Genomic DNA, 19524 nt, shown 5'->3' on the forward strand with positions numbered 1-19524 from the left:
CTTTGTGTCCTGTATGAGTCTGTGTTTTTGTGTAACCTGAGCAAATATTATACAGGCTGTGCCAATTTGTCATACCTTCAAAGGTTCAATACATGACGTACTCCTACATACTACATACTATTATGCTGGCTACTAAATCTTTGTGACTGGTAAAACAAAAGTTATTTAAGTTTTATATGCCCCAGAAATGTTCCCGGCATGGCTGAATAAAATGTATTTTACTGGTCTGAATAAGTGCGCATTTATACCACAATTCCACAAAATTTCCCAGGACACAACTAAAAGATTTTAATAAAATATTCCAAATTCTTTATGTGTCATTTTGCAGCTGAGCTCTGCCATCTGGGGCTCATGGAAAAAAGTTTCCTTACAAGTCATTCAATTTTTAATTTTACCTGAAATATATAAGTTAGCTCATGAGAAAACTTCCCAATGTAGTTGAGTAAGTAATGTACTCCAGCTGCATCAATCAGCTTGACTCTTTTTAAATTTTAAAATAACAGTCAAAGTTTGTAGTCGAAACAATGGGAATTGCCTCACACCATTGTTCTACTTTTCACTTTTTTGGAGGAAAATTATGTATTGAGGGTTCTTCGCTCTGATGGGCATTGCTCTTTCACATGCTGGTTTTCCCTTCATTATGGCAACCCAACCTACTTTCAATCTCATCTGTGGTCTCCTTCAATTCAGCTATGCGAGAAACCAAGGAGGCCCTGGAGAACGTTAGTGTGGGTCTGGAGGTCCTCCAGGTAGGAACAGGAAAACTCAACTTCAACCTGAGCCTGGTCCGAACCAGTATCAACCGCACCCTCAACGACCCGGGCTGTCATGACGAGGAGTCAGACGCCACCTCTGCCCAGCTGTGCCGCAACATCCGCCAGTCACTGTTGCAGCTGCAGATCAGTGCCAACTTCACACGGGTACGAACTGAAGGCATCACATTCTGATATGTAGATTACATGCTATGGACACAAATGCAAATAGAATTGTTGAATGCTGATCACTGGGTATGTTTATCAGCGTTTCATTGTCTGTTTATATTTTAGCTACCTAACGTGAACACTCAGCTGGAAAAGGTGAACGATGTATTGAGAACGGACCTCAGCGTTATCGTCCAGAGGGTGAGCCCGCAACACAAAGCTGTGGATACTCTAACACTGTTGGTATCATCAGTTTGTAATGTCGATGCATCCCCAGGAGTTATTTAATGTGCCACAGTGTGTTTCAGCTGTGAACAACTTTTTTAACAAAATTTTTAAAAAAAAAAGAAAAAAGAAAGAAAAACACCACCGTGATCCAACACGTTGTCCATTTCCTCTCACAGGGCTACTCCTCTTTGAACGACACGCCACACATGGTGATTGAACAGACCAGAAGTGTTGTGGAGAGTAAGTGACAGTTTACACTTCTGAAACACTTTTTCTGAAAGCAAACACAAATAATTCCCGTCAGTTCATCTAATATATTCTGCTGTGTGCTCCTACACGGATGGATTACATGAATCACTGGGATTTTGCGTACTTCCTGCTTTCTCCATATGTCTCTGCCTTGTGAGTTTGAGCAAGAGCAGGTGGATTTTAAGTTTGAATCTATATTTCACTGTAAACATATATTTCCAACTTAAAATTTAGAATGTTTGCCATCTTCCATCCATGTAGTGTGGTATCATTTAATGTTATCCAGTCAGAAACTGGACAAACCATTAAACACAAACATATTTTTTAGTATTGAATTTCATGTTTTAGGTGGTGTATCTTGGGCAGCCTATTTTTCCACAAGCCATTTACTGAAACTGATGGATTAATGAATGAATGAATGAATGAATGATCTGTCTCTCAGATGTACGGGGTTTGGTCGACGGCATTGGCAAGAACATCAGCAACTTTTCCAAAGTATTCCCTGTGCAGAGCTGCCTGTCCAACTTCACGATCTTCATTAGCCATGCCCATGCCAAGATTGAGGACCACTACCCGGAAATTGACAAAATGGACTTCTACAGGTACACTGACCCCCTAACATAACTAAAAAAAAAAAACAATACCTATAAACTGTAAAAAGTGTAAATACTTTACACTTGACATTTAGCTTCATGCTGTCCAGCTTGGCCAGAGTCTTTTTCCAAGTTATTGTAAATGCAATGTGTGCTGTATAATCTTGCACTAATATTTTACATTTATGAAATATTCATAGCACTTCTACATTAATTCATTAATGCAGTGGAGGGAAACCCAAGATGATACATCACTTATTTTGAAAGCTTTGTATTATATTTTTCTTTTAGCCCCATTTAGCGTATATGTGCTGTTTCACACTGAGTAAGCAGGTCAGGCTTCACAGTCTTGTTCAAGTACACACGGATGCTGATATACATTTTAGTTGTGATGGAGGAAGATACTGTCATATTTGTGTTATTTAAAGACCATCTTCAGTGAAAGCTGTAACTGTTTGGCTTTGCCTGCTGCTTGCAGGTGGATTGGCTGCATTGCTCTTTGCTGCATGGTGGTCCTGGTCCTGGCTTTCAACTACCTGGGCCTGCTGTGTGGCACCCTGGGATACGACAAGCATGCCTCACCAACAACACGAGGCTGCATCTCCAATACAGGAGGAACGATGCTCATGGCGTGAGTCAACTGTCCACATGACAAACTCTGTCAGTCTCAAAACTGAAAAAGGTGTTGCCACAAGAAAGGTTTTGAAGTCAATTTGATGATGGCACGCTACACTTTAGTACTATACTACAAGTATTTTTAGCACTACTCGTTCGCACATGAACAATTACTACTTCCACAGTTTCGCAGCTGTCTCTACTGCTGCTTCTTCACTATATCACTTCCGGTGTGTACTACGGTACTTCTAAATAGGTAAAGACGACCAGAGCTCATAATCATAATAACATGAGGAGCATTAAAGAGCGAGGATGACCTTGAGGTGCCGGTGTTAAAGATGCAAACAAGGCATATGTGATATATCCAAACAAATTAATGCAGATGTTGATTGCACAACTTGCAGAACCTGTTCCCCTAAAAATAACTTTGACGTTTTTGTGTTCACACAAGAAGTTTTGCATTCACACAGCATTTTGCTCTTTGATGACAATGCTTACTGTGAAAGAAACTTTAGTCTACTTTCAATCCACCCAATCCACTACTACTACTACTACAGCTCCATATGTTACTGTGTGATTCTGTGGCTGTACCTGAAGGCCTGTCTGTCCTTCTCCACAGCGGCGTTGGATTTAGCTTCATCTTCTCCTGGGTGCTGATGGGAGTGGTGACCACCATCTTCCTGGCTGGAGGAAACATGGAGAAACTTGTTTGTGAACCTTTCCACACCAAAGAAATCTTCAAGGCAAGTCAGGAGTCCACCCAGAAATCACACAACTGTTAAATCCCCCTAAAAATTACAAGTATATCTCAAGTAGTAATTTTAATTAAGTTCCATATAGGACATTTTTTAATGTTCAATACAGAGTGCCCCGAACTGTATTGACTGTTCACGCTGTATCTAAACCCCTAAATGAGCATCTCTGTAGTATTTACTGCATAAAAGTCTGTGTCACTTGGGTGGGCTCGGGAGAATAGTAGTTGCTCCCAGCTGTTGGTGGCATGCTGTTGTTTGTATTAAGTCTGCATCCTGAAGCAGTTAAGCCATCCATAATGTAGAAAATAACATTGTGCCTCAGCAAACACAAAAATTAGACAATTACTTGATCGTTTGTCTGTTCAAACAAGTGAAATATGCTCTTATTGTACTTAATTTATGGGGTTTCAGTAATCTGAAAAATGAGAAAACGAAATTGAGAGAACTGTATTTACTCTTATGAACTTGGATTTTATTACTGAACAACAAATTAGACAACTTGTTGAAATTGACATTCTAACAGTATTTTATCCTGTTGCCTCCCTGTTTGTCACTAACTAACTTGTCTCAGTACACGAAAACTTAGACAGGGAGTGACATGGCCTCTCTTCCATGAACAAAGCAATGTTAGTCATGGAATCATTTTGTGAGCATGCATGCGTCTTTCTGCTGCTCAGTCTTAAACAGATATACTTTCATGAAAGATATGAATTGCAAGCTCTTTTCCTGTTAAGAAAAAAAAATACAAAATGAGAACATAGGAAAACGTGGAGCAACAGTGCAAATTTGTTTGGGTCTGTGGGTTGGTCTCGATTACCCTGGTCCTAAATTAAATTCTGCTTTGCAGAATTGGAGTCACGTTTATTTAATTTACTGGTTGATGCCATTTTCTTCCTATGAGAATGAGTGATCACATATCCTCTTTCTCTGATTTGCCAGGTTGTGGATACCCCATATCTAGTCAACCCAGAGTGGAAGAACTTCATCCCCGGCTACATGTACAACGACTCCGACCTGGAGCTGACAGCAGAGAGCTTGTACAGGCAATGCAAACTCATTCTTATGTATTTAGGTGACAGTGTTTTGTCTGCCACCTTTCAGAAGCAATGCTTTGATGGTGATTATTGTTCTTGCGGCCTACACCACATCTATCTTCTCTGCATTTTGTGTTTACATTTGGTTACAAAACAGAATGGATTTTGCAGTAAGACAAACCATTTATTCAATTATAGGCTGAAAAATTACTAGAAGATGCAGTTTTTCACGTTTTGCTTAAATTTTTGCTTCAGCGCAGGCATTGGGTCAGACATCAATCGTGCAACTGAATATTTTATTACCATTGATGAGGATGCAAATGAGAGAGAGAGTTGCTATTAGCCTTGAGTAGCTAATTAGCATCATTTTTCTACGCTGTCTATGCTGCTTCTCTTTAGCCTCTTTCTCAGTGATTACATCAGCTTTCATCATCTCCCTCCAGTGAGAAGCTGCATATCTTCAGTAACTGGGATGGCAGACACGCAGTCATTATATTTCCAAATAGAACAATGTTGCCTCAACAAGTCTTGGCCCATTGAAAAGCAAGCAGTGCTAATACTGTGTACATTATGTAAGTCTATATGGCATGTGGCTGCCTAAATGTTATCATGGAACATTTATCTTTGACACACAGGCTTTTGAGGAACATTACACTGTTTTCTATCAAGGTACATGTCAGTGTGTCATGTACTTCCAGTCAATTTCACTTGGTGGCAGCAAATATTTTCACTGTGAAACTTTTAAGGTGACATTTCTTCTCTCTCTTCCTTTTTCTCTGTTACACTTGTGTGTATCTGTTTGTGTGTGTGTCCTTCTTAGTACTTGCAAAGAGAACAAGGGCATCTACTCAGCCATGCGTCTGGACAAAGTCTTCAACGTCTCCTCTTTCCTGAACACTACAGTGGTCAGTAAACTCAAAACAACCATTAGCAGTTTTACTACAAAACTACTTTGTGAAAAAAAAAAAAAAAAATCACGAAGTTTATCATTAATATGCATAAAAAAGAATGGATGTTAAGGTAGGATGTAGCGCTATCATCAGTTTTGTAAGTTTTGTTGTCACTTATGTGTCAGAGCCAAATGTACAGACAATATACTTAATGGCATTTTGCTGACCTCTCAATGCCATTATGTGAAGATAAGCAGTCTGTGTATGCTTATTTCATGCTGTAACTCTACTCAGTAGTAGTCTTTATAAAATGCTATTATGGGCCGTTAATACACAATAATTTAATGCTCACACCATGATTAGAGTTAATATGGTATGTAAATTGGACATGTAAGCTAACAGTGACAGAGTGTCCAGAAACCTCCATTCTTGGCTGAAAAAGTGTCTGCTGACAGCCAATAGCCGCTACATGCCTCAGCCCTTACCTCAGTGTATGCCCGAGGCATTACATTGATGTAAGTTTCTATTTCTTTTTGACCCTGAGCCAGCCACTTCTGCCTGCCTAACACATTCGGTACTTTCCTGCCAGTTGGCAAGATTGTCTTGGCTCATTCTAGCCAATGGCTGATATGCCCCATGCTATGTCTGCATCTGTGCATTGGTAATTTGTCTTCATTTAATGCTTGCACAGTGACAACCTACCTAAAATTTTAGTAAAACAGACCATGGGTCAGGTATTTTATCACTTGTACAGGCTACAGTAACAAATAGAACAAAATGATGAGGCTCTCTTTAAAAACACAGACTCTGTTTTGTTGGATCTTTGCTGACTGAATCTTTTCAGATTGTGAATATTTCCAAGATTCTTTCCACACCTAAATTTCCCCTTTTTTTCAGTCTGTGTAATACCATGCATTTCATTCCCACAGTGAAATATGGGTACTATCAGTTCACTGTGAAATAAAGATATTGGTCTATTTCTTAGGTTGCAACTAACCAATGATTTCATATATTACTCCCCTTCAAGATGGTCACTTGCACTCAGAAATGGTGCATCATCTTGATGGTACTCATGGTGTCATTTTTGCCAATATGATCATAAAATATTAATCGGTCCAACTTAGCATCTTAGTATCTTGGTCTTTAAGGGAAACCTTTTGATTTTATTATGCTGTAAACCAGAAATCTGACCTGTTCTAGTGTGTCACTACATTATCTGTTCAATAATAAGAACCTGTGAAAAGACATATCATGTACATCATCTTATAGTACTTACAAGAAATTCAGAAACTAAACTCTTTGTAGGGTAGGTCCTCCATCAGTAGTATGCTGAGGGGTTTGGGGCTGCTTTGGCAGGTGGTGTTATATTTCTGCTCAGGGGTTGCAGTTATTAGACAGTGTCCATTCATTCATTCCACCTTAATCCATGAAGTGGAACAGAGCTGTCTCTAAATCAGATGAGACACATCACCTACAAAGACAATGCCATATTAGGTTAATAATACTCAATCTAGACCTGAATTGCTCAGAGTTAACTTTGTAGAAACTTTCAGGTTTTCTCCATTGTTGGCTAATTCCTGATAGCGTCAAAATCCAGTTTTACTTACTGACACCTCCCCCTCACCAAAGTTTTAGCTGTCTGTACAACACAAACATAGCCGACGGCTAACATTAGCCGCTACTTAGCTAGCATTTTGTAGCTGCGTTAGCTTGCGGCTAACGTTGTGCTAACGTTTTTCCGCTATCAGAGCTTACCTTTATTATGATGCCTAACAACGCCCCTTCTTATTCGGAGATAACGTTAACTAAACTAGCCAGTCATAGAGGTGTGGTAAATGGGGTTTAAGTTACAATATGTTAACTTTTTCAATACTACATAAAATCTGAATTTACGATTAATATCATACTATGGTGACAAGTAACTGAACCAGCTTAACGTCAACTCGCTCACTTCAACTGCCGAGTGAGTCTCTGAAATAACGTCCATGCACGAGCTACTGCGTCATAGTTGCAATTGATTGGTTGATCGGGACGGCAGGGAGGCCATTGGTTAGGCTTTGTCCAATCACATTCCTTGCAGATATGACATTCGCTTATCAAATATATGCCCTAAATCTGATTCTTGACTTCATGATATGAGTTGTGATTTTGGAAAACTGAAGGGACATTTTTAATTAAAAGCAGTTCTGTTAGATCTCCATGTGTGTTAGTACTGTGTTACACAATATGTATGATTCTGGTTGTCTTGATGTCTTTCTTGACTGAAAATCTTACTGTAATCCAGTAATTTTGTGAATTTTGTGTATATCTACTGAATAACTATATATAAAATCGTAGTTTCATCATAAAGTGTATAAAGTCTCATGCTTGAAAATACTGTCATTGGATTCATGCTGGATTTAATTTCATCCCTCCAAAAGACTTTTTAAGTTGTTTGAAAAACAATCTTTGTATCCTCAGTAGAATAATGTTGGACATTTTTTATTCTTCTGGGAAATCCAACCCATGGACATACAGTGTCAGCATGTCGTCTTAGGAACAAACAACTTTACTGCCAACATTTTTGTAGTGTTCTCTTTATGCTGCCACAAAAAAGCGTATGTCTTCGTTTTTGGTGGTGGAATTGCATATTACTATTCATGACATCCTTTTTGAAAATGATATTTGCCAACCTATGCCTCTCTGGTTATGGCTTTTAGAAGAGAAAAAATAAAACCTAAACAATATTACAAACTTCTTTATAGTCACTGGCACATAAAGTTGTAGAGATAGAGATTTCTCTTCTGCTCACGTCTACGCTGTAGGAATTGTTTTGCTTGGTTTAATAACTTGTTGGTAAAGAAATGTGACTTTTGCATTCCTACTAAGGCAAGGCAAGTTTATTTGTATAGCACCTTTGAACAAGGCAATACAAACTGCTTTACATAAGACATAGAAGGCCTTAAGACAGGATATAAAAGAGACACAAAATACTAAAAGGAAATGTGTGCAGAAATACATTAATAGGGGCTGTAATTTACAGTAAGAACAAAAAGAAACTTTCCAAACAAACAACATCAATGGCAACCATTCTAGGAAAAGAGGATTTTCACCCAAACCACATTTTTAAGATTTGGTCACTCTACTGCCAACATTTGTTTTGTGTTTTTCTTGGCCTTTCATTATGTCAACAACTTTTATGCATACTTATAGTGATTTCCTCTTTCTGCTACCCACAGACTTGAACTGTGATTTATAGCCAAGCTTTTCCAACAGGCTTAAATAGACGTAGAAATCACAGTACCTTTAAAGCATTTAGCAAGGATAGAATAGTCCGAATACTGTGTTTAAATCAACAATAAAGCTGCAGTGTTTCACCTACAGGCCTCAGCAAATCTATCGTTGTACCTTTTTTATGTTTACAGTTTACAAAGGATGTGGTGGGTCAGCTGGACAGCATTAAGATCGACCTGAGGGGGATAATCCTGTTAGAGGCAGAGGGGAAGCAGAACCTCCTGGACTTCTCTGAAGCAGGGCTGTCAGAAATCAACTATGCAGACTACCTGGAAGAGGTGACACACTCACATACATACAGAAACAAATAGACACACGCTTACACATCTGAGTAAGCAGTAACTAAAAATGGAAAATCGGACTGAAAATTATAAAGGCCAAATTAATGTTTGTGATATTTTACTGTGAAGTGAACCAGTTAGATTGTAACAGGAGGCTGTATGACATTATCGTATGTTAACCCTCTATAGATATCAGTTTATTTGTGAAAGATCAGTGCAAATATTGACTGCAGATTGTGTTATGCATATACTAATATTATTGTTTCACAGTTGTACTTTAATGGTATGTTACCAGAAATATCTTGGTTGCTTAGGCTCCGTTAAACAGCCTCCTGCCTGGCTGTCAGTTAACATACAGCAGGCAGCTGTGTTTTACCTAATAAGAGCTGCGACATGACACAGTACACCCGGTTCTGTCGAGGACCACCGAAGCTCGATTATCTAAAAGGACTCCTGCCAAGCCAAAGAGTATGTAGGAACAAGCCGGGACTTGGCATTCCCTGTCTTCTCCAACACTACCTGTCAGGTTCACTTAGATTTATTTCCTGAGAGAGAGAGAAAAAAAGCTTTAAGGACTCCGTTCAAGTGAACCACCTGTCCTGCTACACGACTCACGCACTCCCCAAAAGTCAAATAAGATATTTTATGTCCAGCAAATGTCTCCTGCTCTGCTCTTTTTTGTACTTTCTTTGGAATAGAATTTAGTCATGTTCGAGGGTAGAAAATATTAGAGCCTTTTTGGTAAAAACAAGCTGTAACAAAATCCCAGAAGAATCCTTACAGTTGTGCCGGTTTCTAATTACTTCATTCAATTGAATCAATGAAGGTCTGCAGCAAAAAATGCCATTTTGGGTGGGGGTATCAGTTGGTTCTGCAATCTGCAACCTCAACACTAGACGTCACTAAATCCTACACCTTGAGTTCAGTCGAAAGTTGAGTTGGGGGTTATGTTTCTTTGTTAACTAGACAACAAATATTTACTCTTCATGAAAATCAAGACATTGAAGTACTTGAATGTTTACCCCTTAAGACAATACTGAAGGAAGATGTGTTGATACGGTTTTAAAATGTCATGATGATGTGTTTTTAATACAGCAGCTCAGTCTTATCCATGTCATGGATTTTGTATTAAAGAAGCAACACAGTGAACAGTAATCTGAGTATTTCCCCCCTGAACATAACTATTGAGAGAAGAATGTTTCCATGTCTTTTTTCTCTGCATTTACCTTCTTATCTTCAGGTCAACAAAGGAGTCACTATGGTGGACCTGCTGTCTTTTGCCAGAGAGCTGGAGGCCCAGACAGACCTCATGGTAAGAACACCCTGGTGCTGGTGCTGTAATTTGATTACTGTATTTATTTACATTGCCATGGGAACACTTTGGTGGATTTCGGTGTCCTTAGTCTCCAGACTTGGTCTTCGTTTGTCCAGAACATAACAGCTCTGCCTAAATAGAGACAGTCTGTTGGAGCGGTCTGACTGAGGGTTTCAGGAAGGCGACACAACACATTTATTCACCTGTAAATGGTGAATCCTGTAGGATTCTCCAGAACGATGGAGCTCAGACTAGTTTAATGTCAAAAAATTCTGCTACAGCATCAACATTAAGGCGCCTTTTGTGTTACTCACACTTAAGGCCAAATTTCCCATTAATTACTGCCTTTTAAAGTGAAGCTCGTGCACCTGATACCTCTCCACAACTCTTAGACAATACAAGAGGAACTGGACTGGAGAAACACATGCTTTCGCCCAGAAAGGCAAAAAATAAGCTCCAAGTCTCTGATATGACTTGTTTAGTAATTTATAGGCTAAAATTCCTTTCAGTGCTTTGATGAATGATTTTTCACCAAACTTGCATGTTTGTTTCAGCCTAGAGGCGCTCTGCAGACCGCCCTGAAAGGCCACGTCGGCACTCTGCGGCAGATCCACAGTCAACAGATCGTCCCCATGGAGCAGGCCATGGTAATGCTCCACTGTGTCTCTGTGTTCAGTCCAGATAATCATGCCTGGCTGGACTCTTGCTTTTTGGTCGGATTTTATGTCTAGTTGTGCCCCTACAGGAGACTTCCACCCGAAACCACTTAAAAACTATGAAAAAGCAGCAACTTGTGTATTTTGCATTCATTTGGTTACTGAGAAAACAGGATCTGACATTGCATCAGGATAATCATATTCACAGCAGAGCATTATACAAAGAGTTTTCATTTTCTATTTTTATGGCTTAATATTTGTCTGCTTGGCTGTCAGACAAAAGCCCAGAATAAAAGGAGCCATAGACCAGTGGTGTCACCCACAGTGGCCTCAAAAGACCTGAGTGCAATGCAGCCACAGGGCATGCTGCGTTTTGACAGGAGGACGCTTTCTCTTATGAAACACTCCAGCTCTTCTTTACTTGTTTACGTACTTGTCTACTTTTGCTGGAGGTGCAAGCAAATTCGGTACACTCTCACCAATTATTCACTGGAGGGATGCTTAAAGGCACTCTGGGAAATGTGGGAAAATGTATAACTTCAGAGGATGAAGCAGTTTGAGGGAAAAGAGAGGAACGACCAGCACAAAATGTGCTAAAGTGGGCTTTTTAATTCGTTTTCAGTATTATGTTGTGTGTAATCATTATCATAATCTAATTCTATTAATTCTATAATTCATCATTATACTACTACTATTGTAATATTGCTGTTACATCATATATTTAGTAGCACTGTAACATTAACTCTATGTCTTTGTCTTTCTCTCTGCCACAGTGCCATGCTTCTTACTCCACACACCTATCTGTCTAAACTCGGATACATATCGCTGCCTCTCATGCAAACATCACCCACTCATACCCGACCTAATCTAATCTAATCTCTACTCCTGCACTCCTATCATATCATCACATACATCACTGTCACGGCTTTATGTTATTGTCTCTATTTCTGAACATATTATTTATGCCCTATGTCACTTTTTTTATCACATTTTTTAGATTAAAAAAACAATGACGTGAGTGTTATGTTTACAGCTTGTTGCACCGCCCCCAAGTGGCCAAAAATTCAGTAAATGCAGGTTTAAAGAAAGCCTCTAAAATCTGTGTTTGGAAGAAAGGTTCATCAGTAAATGGTTGAGATGTGTGATGGTGTGTGTGTGTGTGTGTGTGTGTGTGTGTGTGTGTGTGTGTGTGTGTGCGTGCGTCAGAGCTGCAGCAGGAGTTATTGGTGTTTGAGCCTTGTGCTAATGTCTATGTAAGAGAGTGGTATCATCCTTGACAGAGAAAGTGTATTTCAGCATTTCATTTAGCATCATCAAAAGCAGAGCGTTCCTGACCCTCAGGCGTGTGTCATCAAACATGTCAAGTCTGTGAAAAGCAAATTAAATATTCAGTTTTCTTTTCTCTGTCAAAGGCAATGCCGTTCTTTTGAATAACACAGAGGATGTGCAGCTGCTAGCTTTTCAGACAAGCACTGATGCACTTCAACACAACTTTTACAACAGCTTTTTTATGTTTTTCTTTGTTTTGTTTTTTTTTTTAAACTTTATCCACTTTCAACTACAAGAAATATGTTAGAGCGAGGGTAAGCAGATATGTGTCCATCCTGTGTATTTAGTGTCCCCATTCATTATTTGGAACATTAGAGAGATATTTTATCTCACAGATGACATTTAGTCTGAGAAAATATATCTCATTTTGGGTGGTATTGTAGGATATTGTGTGTGTGTTCTTGTATTTACATTTACGTAAGGATCATATCCTCCATGGGGTGAACATGAAGGGATTTGTACCAAAATATTACAAAATATCCACTTAAGGAAAAGAAATGTTGCTTTGATTCAGTCATTCATTTGGTGACAGCTTTCCATCACTGGTGGGAAAACCACCAATTGTTACATACAATGTATGTAAGCAATTTTATCACAACAGTAAATGAAAATTTTCTTTCTTTTATATTATGGATATTTAATTTTGGAACAAAATTCCTGTGCATGCGTGTACCAAAGGCAGAAAACTGCTCATCAAGTTTTGTCCTTGCCTGGTCTCCATTTGTGTTCCACCGCCGTGTTTCCAGGTGTTGAATGATTCCTGGCTGTATTCTCTGACCTTTGACATTCCTGATGCTAATTTGTGCTCTTAATTTCCTTTTTAAAGAGTGCATTGAACCAGAGTATGAGGTTCCTGGAGAGAACAGCCTCAGACCTGCCTGTAAGTAAACCAGCCCTGCAGTCCGAGTCTGAAATGCTAAGATTTAGCATTGATCACAATGTCTAATTTCTTCTCTGCAGAACAAAGTCTTAGCAGTTCTTGATGCCATTGAAGCAGCCCAGTACCTCATCTCCCAGAATGCTACACATTTAATCAACCAGGTAACTGAAGGATCACTTGCTTTGTTTATATCCTCACTCTGTAAATGGCCTGTAACTCACACTATGTCTTGGTCCTCCTCAGGAAACAGGAAAATACACAGCAACGATTGTTGGCTACTTCCATCAGTACATAGAATGGGTCAAAACATCTGTAAGTGTTTGTGACGACTTGTTAACTTGCTGAAGCGTATGAGATTCTCACTTTCACTGCAGCTCCTAAGCGCTGACTTATATGTTCAGTCCAAGATTCATTTTTGTCCAAACCAAACACCAGTGGAACACAGAGAGTTGTGTACTGGCAGAAAGACCTTTGCATGTTACATAAGAGTGGAGGGGTAAATATAGAGAAGACAAATATAACAATTACAACCTCCATAAATTTGAGGAATTTGCTTTGTGGCACATTGGTTTCTCCTGTAGTTAACTTAAGGATTTCAAAACAAAGTTTAAAAAAAAAAAAAAAAAAAAAAAAGCCTGAAGCTGTTTTGTTGACCTCAGGGTCAACAGGACATTTTGATTTCATTCATAATTTTTTCTGCTGTTTTCCAAGAACTCTTAAATCTCTTTCAAAAACTAGCATGGCAACACAACAGGATTCACACGATTAAGCAAAAACAGAATATAACATACAGAATAAGGGGACAGTGTTACCAATGTACAGCTGAATCTGTGTGCTGACCTGAACTGTTTATATCTTGCTCTCTGTAGTTGGCCCTGGAGGTGGCACCATGCAAGCCCTTCAGCAACATGGTGGACACAACGGAAATCATTGCGTGCAGTTTCTTGGTCGACTCCATGGTAATTGTACAGGGATAATAATACAGATACAGGGAAATAAACCCCACTTAAACAGGACTGTATTTTAAAAGTGGTGGTGGCAATGGTGCATATAAAGCTACAACAACAGCTGCTTTGATGGGATTTTTAGAAAACGTACAACTTGCATGCAAGTTACATTTCACACAGTGATAAGGTGGCCAAAACTACGCAATACAGAAACATGCAGAAAATGTGACTTTTTGACTGTTTTTAATAAGAGTTTGTATCGCTGCAGCTCAAGATTTCATTCATTTTCGATAAAGTTAATTCATTCAATTGTTTTTTTGATTAGTAAATTAATAATTCAGAATATAGAATGTCAGACTGTGTCCATCAGAGTTACCTAAAGCCAGAGGTGACATCTTTTAGATCCACAAAAAAAGCCCAAAATATTTAATGTTTTTAATACTTAAAAGATTCTCAATATACTTCCCGATACAGACTAATCGTTTCAGCTCTAATTGTTTGCTTTTTCCACAGAACACATTCTGGATGGGCCTGGGCTGCAGCACTCTCTTCCTGCTCCCGAGCATCATCCTAGCAGTGAAACTAGCCAAGTACTACCGCAGGATGGACACAGAGGATGTTTACGATGAGTGAGTGACTGCACTTGGTGTTCTGTTATTACTTTACAACTGCATATATTCGTTTATTTTACGGTTTATACTTCATAAAATCAGATATGACATCCTCATATTATGCTGTGAATGGTTGCAGGACATCCTTCTTTTGCTTCCACGTCTTCTTGTGCAAGTCGTATCTAGCTAAGCTGCAGGAATTTCACTTTTCAGTTTGCTAATTTGCTTACTTAAGATTTTAACATCATTTAAAACACTGAGATTCTTTTAATTTTACACTACAATAAACTGAGTTTTAGGTTCAGCCTTTTAGGTGGTTCTCTTTTGTCCACTGGTTTGCTGTTGTTTTACTTTCTCCTCCCTTCTCTCTTCCTTGTAGTTCCTCTGTTTCTGGGACTTGGCATTTTACTTTGTGATAACCATTTCTACTATTTCCATCCTCCATATCTTTTATTTTTCGTGTCATTCCTCTCTGTCAAGCACTCGGCACTTTACAAAGAAACATTGAGGCATTTGTCCTTCCACATTTCTTCCTCATGAACCTTTTGTTCATTCGATCGTTTGATCACGGCTTTGCACAAATGCAACCCAGCGTCTCGATCAGTGGCGTCTCTCGTCATGTGATCTGTGCTGGATTACAGGCAACTTTCTGGTGCGTTTCTGTTGCTGAACATTCAATAACATTTCTATGTTTTTTTTGTGTGTGTGTATCTTCATAGCATTGAGACAATTCCCATGAAAACGTAAGACATTTTACCCCTCCCTCTCCTTTCTATCACTCTGTGCTTTTCTCTGGATCTTGTACATAGAATTGTTTACTAAATTCTCGGTGCTGGTTTACGTTTTTAAGCTTGGAATTGCTCTTATGGGTGGATGGTGTGGCTTCTTGTCGTGTGCTACCTTTGAAAAGTGCCCCTTACCTTTCATGAAGGGCTCTTGCAATCATTACCTTACAAATCCACCTGTTTTTTCTAAGTTATAGTGTAAATACTAAAAAAAGAAAAACACTGCGGTTTGTACTCAAAAAGATTTATCTCCTAACATTCTTGAAAAGTTTGACTACTCAAAAAGAGCATTTTTACTCCAACAGTGTGATCAGCATGCCATGTCTCTCACATCACATTTTTCATCCCCCCCTTTTTTTATACAATATTTTGTTTTCAGTATGGAAATTGGTAATAATGGTTATCATAGTGAGCCCTCACAAGGTATCCCAAATCCTATGATGACAAGGTAAACGCTGTAATAATCCTGTTACTGCATGTTGTGTGAGGTGGAGGCATGCCTGGGGAAGTGTTTTTTTTTTTCACAAGCATAATGACGTGGCTGGACGCCGTGCATGCCTTTGAGGGAGTTGATTCACACACTCACACAAACACGCATACCAGTGTATGGAGGTCAGCCATTTGAGCAATAACAGGAAAGCTGACAAGTAATGGTAGCTTTAAGTAGAAAACATCTAGTATGACATTTTTCTTTAATATGTGTACCGCTGTCTTATCTGTGTGTTAAATATGGACCTAGAGCCAAGAGGCAGCTAACTTAGTTTAGCATAAAGACTGGAAGTTTGTGTCCTGTCTAAAATGAAAAAATCTGCTCACCAACATCTCAGTGTGGCTGTTGCGCCAGTTTAGCAACTATTTACACTTAGTATACTCAAGTATTACTCAAGTGGTGCTCAAGGAATACTTTAGTACTCTTAAGTATACTTGAAGGCGACAGAAATAGCAGAAAGTGTACTTAAAACACTGTCTGTTAATCGCATCAGTAAGTGAGCCTTTGAGGTGCTGATGATCATATTTTGATCTCTGGAGAGACATGGGCGAGCTGGTCCGTGCCAGCACTTTATGCTAAGAGAAGCTGGGCATGTCCTGACTGAAACTCTGCATTTAATGCACAGAAATGAGATTGGTATGATTTGCTGTTGCACATTCTTTGCTCTGTCCATCTTTTGTTCATATACCATTACTTCCCTCTGACTTGTTGCCAAATGTTCTGCTGTCTGGTTTTTGGGGAATCTACCATGTCACTAACACACTGCATGCTCTGTGTGCGCCCTGGAATGAAAAAAAATCTTCCTGTTTCCTCTCATTTAGAGTCAGCCAAAGTCCGATGAATGTACACCTGATCATTTTGTTCAGAGAGAGGCAAGCATGTCAAGCTTTGGTGTGATGCTGGGAATGCTGCTCTTTTGATTTCCTTCTTAATCTAACGTCTAACTGCATGTTACATATATTTTTAAGCTGCATTTGGACGAGGATGCTTTTGGACAGCCAACCTACTGTAACAGAAGCTTAAAGGAAGAGAGCAAAACAGCTAAATTATAGAGAAGACCACACACTTACTGGTCTGTATACATTTAATCTTTAATCTTTGAAACTTTTTGAACTGGTGGAGTTTCATTCCAGAAGGAGCCATCCACTTTTTGCTGAAAATATTTTATTTGATCTTTTGTTGGTCTTTACTTGAAAAACGGAATAGATACAGAACATTGGATTGAAATTTATCACCAAAAATAAAGCATGATTTTAAAGGGGCACTGAGTACTGTATGACCTCTATTGACCATTATCGACAAACATCGAAACACTGACACTTCACTGCTGCTTCCCTTTAAACCATGTTAACCTGTCAAGCCAAAGCAATGAAGTCACTTTACAGGGAAGAAGGTTTGTTTTGTTCATTTATATCGAAATGTGATGGAAATCTGGCGATCAACAACCCCATCAGCTCCACTAATATAATCATGATCTTGCACCGTCAGACAGGAAAAAGCTTTACTTAGTGCCCCTTTAACTGACTGTGCAGTCTATCAGCGTTCAGCCCTGAGAGGATGCTGATGAAGCTGTTCTGCTCTCTGCCTGATGAACCCTCGTCCTGCTCCTCTTTGTCGAGTAGAAGAAGAGAAGCAGGCGGCGGTTGTTTCACAAAATGGTGATAACTGAATTGCCTGTGCTGTTAATGTTGTACCCTGTGTGCGTGTGTGTGTGTGTGTAGCATCCCTACCTATGACACCATGAACAGGTTCCCGCGGGCCTCGGCTCCTCCGAGGCACATCGACTGGTGACAGAGAGCCAGCCCTTGCTCTGGCTCCTGAAAGGTACTGGACAGCTGCGCCTCAGACCTCCGGTTCTCTAACACTATTTACTTTTTCTCCTTCCTTACAAACTCTAATTTTTCTTTTGCACAGCTGCCTTCTCCGCCTGCTGTTTGCCTGCCGTCACCATGCCATCTATCTCTCTCCCTTCTGTTTTTAATCTTATTTTTACGTGCACCTCCTAACCGAACCCTCTAACACTTCTTTGCAGCCTGTTTTAGTGCTTTTCTGCTCACAGTGATTTTGCAGGAAAACCGTCATGGTGAGAAGTGCTAATTTTGGAATCACTAACGAACCATAAATGTCCTCACGGTATTTATGTCTGACCACTTGTGACTGCTTAGTCAGTGTGCTGTAGAGGAGAGATGTTGAATGTGCTTATTGCCCCTTTTTTGCTTTGTTTGATGTTTACATAATTTGGCACTAAAAACTGCGTCATTTACAAAGCAGTCAGTAACCTGTCTGACCAGCTTCATGCTTTTGTTGAGATATTTCTTTTAGTTAGTGTGAATCCTTAGAATTATAATTTAGCCAAACACCATATTTGATACTTTTTCTCAATAGGTTGTTTGCAGTCACAAATTCAGACAGAGGGCTGGAAGTGAAAACTGCAGCAGATGAGATGAAGGAAAGTTCTTACTCTGCTAGTTCAGATGAAATTACAAGAGAAAGGTATAAACAGAAAATCAGTGCTTCCTATGCAGAAAATCACTTCTGGTCCTCCATCTGCAGTTCGCGCCACAACGAAATAGTGATGTGATGTCATGTGCAAACAACCTATTGAACTTTTAAATCAATGACCTTTTGTTGTATTTAAATCTCAATTGCAATTTACAAAAACACCCTCAGTTTGCTGATTTATACAGCGATGCTTTCCTAAAGTTTGCATTTTCGTAAAGGTCGTGTAAAATTAAGATTATGACAAACATATTTCAGAACTTACTTTTGAAAAAGTGCTATTTTTGGTTCCATGAATGTCACATTAACATAATGTCACAGTTTCTGCCAAAATATATACAGCATGTTGGAATGTAGCTTCTAATATCTGGAGGGAAATGCGTTATTCCCAGCAGGTTGTACAGGACTAATATAACAATAGTAAAAATCTTCAATGGCAAAAAGCACCAGGCAGTCTTTGAAAAGTCTCTGTGGAGCTTCATGAAAGCTTCACTGGCTGCACTCATGTCTGTTATTTCACAACACAGCCAGAGCCACATTAATCTCCTGGGCCGTTCAAAAGAAAATGGCAATACAGCAAGTTTTGAATTATTAACTAAATACTTACAAAATCTAACTCATTTTTCTCCAATATTTGCCTTCCTAGTGCCCTCGAAAACTGGAACGAAAACACACCATAGTAAGTTTGCCTTCTTGCAGTTTTACATTTTAGATTGCGGCCATTTAGTTGAATCTGCTAGAATTGATCCAGCAGCAGAATGGGCTCTGATTCCCAGATCAATAACAAATACAATGGCTCAGAACCATTGATGTTAACATTTAACAGGTAATTTATCAAGTCTGAAAATCATGTTTTCCCTAATAAAAAAGTCTGCCAAACGAGAGTTTGTAGCAATTTTGCATTTCAAAGCAGTTTCACTTGAATGGATTTCCAGCATCAAGAAAAGGCTCAATAATGAAAAAAAAAAGTTTCTTATTTATTTAATTTCAAGACTTGATAGAGCATTGATTAGTGCTGGTTTATGTGATTAGCCTGTGTAGTTTTCCTGACAGGATTACAGAAATCATTATGTTAGAGAGCACTGACACAGAGTTAAGAAAAGGTTGGTAAATTGGTACAAAAGTGCAGCAATGTGTGCAATAATCTGTGAAGCAATGTCCAAATACATCCATT

General features: G+C 39.1%; 1 protein-coding gene across 15 annotated transcripts in view; it reads left to right on the forward strand.

Annotated features, from left to right (window-relative positions):
• prom1a (prominin 1a) overlaps window positions 1–19524 on the forward strand; it is a 77246-nt gene that overhangs the window by 54581 nt on the left and 3141 nt on the right. For 3 of the 15 annotated variants that reach the window (XM_076738357.1, XM_076738352.1, XM_076738355.1), the window contains 20 exons: window positions 691–920; window positions 1047–1121; window positions 1325–1388; window positions 1840–1999; window positions 2469–2621; window positions 3225–3348; window positions 4300–4403; window positions 5215–5299; window positions 8689–8835; window positions 10079–10150; window positions 10708–10800; window positions 12965–13018; window positions 13099–13179; window positions 13262–13330; window positions 13888–13977; window positions 14479–14594; window positions 15296–15319; window positions 16673–16723; window positions 17573–17675; window positions 18997–19029. In XM_076738357.1, the coding sequence (XP_076594472.1) occupies window positions 691–920; window positions 1047–1121; window positions 1325–1388; window positions 1840–1999; window positions 2469–2621; window positions 3225–3348; window positions 4300–4403; window positions 5215–5299; window positions 8689–8835; window positions 10079–10150; window positions 10708–10800; window positions 12965–13018; window positions 13099–13179; window positions 13262–13330; window positions 13888–13977; window positions 14479–14594; window positions 15296–15319; window positions 16673–16723; window positions 17573–17642 (1862 nt within the window). In that variant the 3' untranslated portion in view covers window positions 17643–17675; window positions 18997–19029. Of the gene's footprint in view, window positions 1–690; window positions 921–1046; window positions 1122–1324; window positions 1389–1839; window positions 2000–2468; window positions 2622–3224; window positions 3349–4299; window positions 4404–5214; window positions 5300–8688; window positions 8836–10078; window positions 10151–10707; window positions 10801–12374; window positions 12393–12964; window positions 13019–13098; window positions 13180–13261; window positions 13331–13887; window positions 13978–14478; window positions 14599–14955; window positions 17935–18996; window positions 19030–19524 lie in introns of those variants that run through there. The other 12 variants (XM_076738356.1, XM_076738354.1, XM_076738360.1 and 9 more) reach the window with 11 other exon arrangements.

This window comes from Chaetodon auriga, chromosome 9, assembly GCF_051107435.1.
Source record: "Chaetodon auriga isolate fChaAug3 chromosome 9, fChaAug3.hap1, whole genome shotgun sequence".
NCBI lineage: Eukaryota > Metazoa > Chordata > Actinopteri > Chaetodontiformes > Chaetodontidae > Chaetodon > Chaetodon auriga.